This window comes from Symsagittifera roscoffensis, chromosome 4, assembly GCF_963678635.1.
Source record: "Symsagittifera roscoffensis chromosome 4, txSymRosc1.1, whole genome shotgun sequence".
In the NCBI taxonomy this organism is placed as follows: Eukaryota; Metazoa; Xenacoelomorpha; order Acoela; family Convolutidae; genus Symsagittifera; species Symsagittifera roscoffensis.
This window is the reverse complement of record NC_087065.1, coordinates 32,947,617-32,953,346: the sequence shown is the minus strand read 5'-3', so window position 1 is coordinate 32,953,346 and position 5,730 is coordinate 32,947,617. Positions and strand designations below refer to the sequence as shown.

General features: G+C 37.0%; 1 protein-coding gene across 1 annotated transcript; it reads right to left on the bottom strand.

Annotated features, from left to right (window-relative positions):
* Positions 1–1,239: 1,239 nt before the first annotated feature.
* On the bottom strand, positions 1,240–4,798 carry LOC134844433 (dynein axonemal assembly factor 5-like). The gene has a single exon (XM_063861110.1). It carries the CDS (start codon positions 4,786–4,788, stop codon positions 2,296–2,298), a length of 2,493 nt encoding a protein of 830 aa, XP_063717180.1. The 5' UTR covers positions 4,789–4,798; the 3' UTR covers positions 1,240–2,295.
* Between the last annotated feature and the right edge of the window lie 932 nt (positions 4,799–5,730).

Sequence of the window (5,730 nt, the reverse complement as noted above, 5' to 3'; positions counted from 1 at the left end):
CTTTGCATTTTTGCTGTTCGATAGTGGAGTTTGTCAAACCGCAAAAAAAATCAAAACTGAGCGCGAACAAATTTCAAGACTTTCTCCCGGAAAAAACTGCCAAGACCTATATAACAGCACTCACTACGTGCATTACTCTAGAAAGGAAATCATGCAGGGAAGTCAGATTTACAAATATTAGTAAAAAATCAAAACATTCACAACTGCAATAAAATTGCTTGCAGCGCAAAGTCTGAGATTTCGCAACTGAGCCGAAAAAACCGACAGACAGACGATAGGTGGACAACTATTTTTAGAGAGGCAGTTTGCAAAATTAAAAAAAAAGGTCTGGGCCGGATTTGAACCTAAGAATTTTGTTTTCCCAGGCGTGATCGTTACCTCAAAGTTAAAAGCGCTGAAGAAGCTAAGGAAAATTGATTTATCATAAATCAAACTAACAAATGATTTAAGTGATTTTGTTAAGCAAATTGTTCAGCTGAAAAAAGTCAATATTCCGATTTGATAACACAATATTCGAGCACCAGATCTATGGATCCCAATGCAAACGCGTACACAATCTAATAAGAGGCTTCATAGGTGTTGAAGTGCCATAATAATGAATGGCGTTCCTTGCAGATTTGTAGGAAAAGTTGCTTATGGGAAAAAGTCACTTCCCGATCACAAGTGACTTGCTCTCGCAATTAAAATGAAGTACCGTTTGATCAAAAGAAATACTCAGATGTGTTAATAATTTTCCTAAGACATTTCTAAATCTCATTATAAAAACTGTCGAAAGAAAATCTTTTTACATATGTACAAGAAAACGAAAAATATATAGGAAGTTTTAATTTACAATACTTTTCAGTGAGATCATACAGCGCTTATTTACATTATGAGGACAAAATGAGCACAACTTGAAACGCGTTTTTTTTCAAATTGGGTTCAAATAAGGCAAAAAAAAGATGCTTAGAATCTAATGAAAACTATTATGGTGCAAACATTATAACAATTTCCGGGGCCAAAATTTCAACCCAAAAATGGGTCATTTTGGCTTCTTTTAGTCAATCAAAACTTACGCTAAATCTATTGAGTCAATTGACGAGCAAGCAATATCAAAGTCGGCCTCTTATACAGCCAAACAAAGTTTTACAAAAAAATAACCTCCAAAAATCTGTATAAATGAATATATTTTAGTTTGATAGCCAAAAAATGTCATTTTACTATATAAAAACATTTTTTGATGAAACAAATTTTCAGGTTTTGCGTAAATCCTTGGAGGTTATATTCTTTTAAAACTTTGTTGGCCTGAATAAAAGGCTGACTTTGAACAGTCTAAGTGATCTAGAAGTTGCAAGTTTTTGATTTCGTTTTAAAAAATGAACGTATTTTTTCTGCACAACTTTGTCGTTTTTTTCTGAAACTATTCAAGATATAGGGTTCATTTTTGGACACATACTAGATGAGATTAATTGAAATGACTTAACCGGGTTGAATTCTGATAAACCTTATTTCGAAGGCTGTTTTTTTTCTGAAACTATTGAAGATAAAGGGTTCATTTTTGGACACATACTAGATGAGATTAATTGAAATGACTTAACCGGGTTGAATTCTGATAAACCTTATTTCAAAATAAGTCAACAAATGAACTATTTCAGCGAATAAGCCGGAAAAAACTCACATTTTTTAGGACGCCGGTCCAAGTTACTTCTTCAATTCTGTTATCGGTCGTTTTTAGGTGGAATAAGCTGAAAATCAAGCTCGCCAGTTTCCCAGAGAACTAAAATAAGCCCAACAATTACAATCCTTATTTTATTTGCGAGGGTGTCCACAGAAAGAACACTTCTAAAATTAGTTTTGAGATGCTGGCCAATTCACGCCTTCGCAAAAAGATTCGAAATCAAATTTTGACCTGGCTAAGTGTTAAATAATTGCATCTAGCATGCGAAAAAAATAACCCTATATCTTAATCAGATTCAAAGAGAACGACAAAAATTCGTTCATTTGCTCGTTGAATTAAAAAAAAAGTTGCTACTTCTATGCCCCGTGACTGTAGCTTGTAAAATTTTGGCCCAAAATTCGCCAAAAAAAATTGCAACATAATAATGCTGGTAAAATTCTAACCAACTTAACTTCTCATCAATTTTTGTCTATTCTCAGCCCAACTTTAGAAAAACGTGTTTAAAAACTCTACTTTGCTCATTTAAGCCGGATAATTTAAACCAGCACTGTAGTTATGTGTACACGTTCAAGATGAATAATAATATGCAATGCAAAGATATGAAATAAAAACAAAAAGTTGGTTGCAAAAGCAGCAGTTCAATATTGATCTCCAACTATAGCTCTTTGGTCAATTTCTTCCAGAAGACTGTTGCAATAGGTTGGAGTCCTGTGTCTATGCTTCACTGAGTTGATCGAATCCCTCAGTGAATCCGGACATAACCTCAGCGAAGCTTTGAGGACTTCAAAAACCGCATCTTGAATCTCCAGGTCTGGGTCGTCTAGATGAATCAACAAACCCTCATACATATTCTCACAGTGTGCTCTATACAGTCCACTGTTATATGGATTTGGCAGTGCATTTGAGAGTTCTATCAGGGTTTCGGTCACTTTCAAACGCACTGAGTTCTCTCTATCATCCAGCCGTTTAATCAAGTCGGGTATTACTTTATGAAGCTCATCGGGGTCCAGTGATGTCGTTGAAATCAGTCTACCCAACGCTTTTGTTGCAATAATTCGTGCAGTTGTACTGTCTTCGTCCAGCATTGAGGTGAGACAAGGAACCATTTCTTCTGCAATTACTCTCAAGTCGTGTTTGCTGATAAACTCGCCTTCTAGAATGGCCCATAAAGCAGTTATAGTTGAAGTTCGAGTGGCTTCATTGGTCCTTCCGGCTTTCCAGATCAAATTTGGCATTAAGACATCCTTCGCCAAAGACATGGAATGTAAACTTAATTGACCCTGGCTGTTCAAAGTCTCTCCCGCAGTAAGTACTAGTTTGCAGAGAACGGTTAGAAACTTGAGCCGCAACTCTGGTTCTTTATCCGGTTCAAGATATAATTTGAACATATGCATAACTTCCGGTAATGCCACCCCTACCGAAGCTCCTGCACTCAAAACTAGTCCTTCAAATAAAAGAAACTCGCTCGAGGAGCTGGACATCAGCTTATTCTTGTCTGATAGTCTCTCCAAGAGCTTTGAGGTACACTGAGAATATAAATCAGCAACTTCGCACATTAAGCACTGCGACAAAATTTCCAAGCAATGGTATCCGTGCTTACGAGTTTCAGCGTCAATTGACAGCGCCATTGATGTAATGACTATGTCAAACAATTCTTGTTTGTAAACCTCGACATCTGCCACCTGATTTCTGCACAGCTCGGCCACAAATGATTGCAGGCCTAGCAGGTATGAAGATTGCTGGTAACATCTGCATACATCGTCGGAAGCACATGTGGATACTACATCTTCTAAGTAGTGTTTAAGTATGTCTGGTTGTGATCCTCTGATTATGTTGGCTAGGATTATTAAACCAGCATGGTTCTGCCCAGCTTTGACAACAGGCAGAAGAATTTTACACCAACTTTCTGGATTAACGAAATATCCTATCATTTCTGCGCAGGCTGCAATGTACTTTTTCACTTGCTTGTCTTCGTCCAATGCGCCTTTTTGCAATGCACTGAAAACTTTTGCAAGAAACTGAGTAACCGAGTCTTCAACATTGAGCAAGCATTGATACAACAAGGATGCGGTCTTGATTCGAGTCTCAACTCCCCAATCACCGATGTCATTTTGAATTCCATGTATGAATTTTCCAAAATTGCGATATATTAGCACTCGACAACCAATGCATGGCCTCTCTACTCCTTCCGGATACCAAGCAGGCGATTCCACTGAAAAATCTAATTTATCTTTCAATTCTTGCTCGTTTTCTTCTTCAAATTGCCTTCCAGCCCTTCTCCAAAAATCCACAGCAGCATTGGCAACTTCGATGTGTGAATCATCAACAGCGGAGAGAAGCAGTGGTATCATCCTATGCCAAAACGAGTAGCGGTCTGGCAAATTGAGCATCCAGTCGCCCATCACATTCGTCAGTGCTAGACGAACAGCAGGAATAGGATCAAAAATCCTTTGAGCGAAATGAGAAATCACATCCTCGACACTTTTGTTGTTTCCAAACCTGATAACATCTCCCAGACATGCTATCACCGCAACACGAACTTTAGAGTGCTGATGGCTTATTTGAGTCAAAAGTGGGTTAATTAAATTTTCTGAATGCTGGTGGAAATAGGCTGGGATTGTTTTTGCCAATTTAGAAGCACATTTACAACTCTCCTTTTTAACTTCGGCAAAACCATCTTTTATGGTCTGCTGTAAAACTTTTATGTAATCGTTAAGAAACTGAGCTACTCCCTGTTGAGCTAGGTCAATAATTACACATAACGTTTGAACGAGGGAAAGTCGAATTTCTTCAGATTCTTCAACCAGTTCAACTTGCCCAAGTCTGTCCACAAACATCGGCATAAACGCAGGAAGAAGAACTAGAGGATTTGGGCACATAACAATGAGATCTTTTAATATATCCAATGATAATTCTCTGCACTTTTCTGATTCATCCGAAAGGCAAACAAGAACTTTGCGGTGCAATTCTAAGCCAATAGCTTGAAGTTGGTCTTTTTCCAATGGAATATTTCTGGCAATTGTTTCAGCTCGAATATGCTCCAGTGCTTTTCTTCTTTGCACTTTATTCTCTGCGCCAAGCGTGTTCAATGGTCTGGCTAGAGATTTCAGGACTTCGGACGCTGAACTCATTTCTTAGCTGAAAGGGTGAGACATTGAACGCAGAAAAACTTTCATAGCAGACAAATTTATCTGACCTGACAAAAAAAACTTCATTCATCAAAAAACCTACAGAATATTTATAGGTTTTTATGAATTTCAATGCTCCAAAGCTCCTAATTTATGAAAACGAAGAAACATTCAGCCAAAGGTATATGCACTAAGGCATATCACTGAACCCGAACTTCTGAATTACGAATCCATAATTTTCAACACAAAACTGTAACATTCGCCCGGAAGTACATATCGACGGAAAATAAAGCTAGGTTATAAAACGACTGGCTCGCGTCTAAACACAGTTCTACATACTTTTCACCGTCTCTGCAAAAGCCAGTTCTTTGTGTGGTCCTTTTAACATCGGGTCGACAAAAACGTTACTGTTTCCGGCTTCGGCCAGAACGGAGTGCAGCCAGTATTTAGACAACCGCGTATTCATACTCGTCAGTATTTAGACAAATACAGTATGAACCAATCAGAATCGAGAAAAGACATAAATAATCCAAAATAAATAATAATCATATATATATATATATATAAATATATATAAGAAATTTAAAATGTTAATTCAAACGTTTTCGCACATTCTGTAATTTGACAATATTTACAAAACGATCAAAGATCTGAAAAATGAGAAACGTGTCTAAAAAGGCACTAAAACTTTTTAACCAATCAAATTTGAACAACTGTAATTACATAATATAATTACGTAATCATGAATAACATTTTCCTGTAAACTTCTGAGATTTTTTAGTTTTTTGCTCTTTCTGGTTATAAAATTTCGATTTGGGAACATTTTTGATTCTGACATGTCAGTTTTTTAACTTTTAGCCATGTTATACATACTATAATTTTAGTGTTAATTCCCGGCTCCTGAATTCATCGCGTGTGTTGATCTTCGGTCTCTCCCTCCAAATA

Coding starts and splice junctions, on each gene's coding strand:
- LOC134844433 (XM_063861110.1), bottom strand. CDS start 4,788: ATGAGTTCAGCGTCCGAAGTCCTGAAATCTCTAGCCAGACCATTGAAC.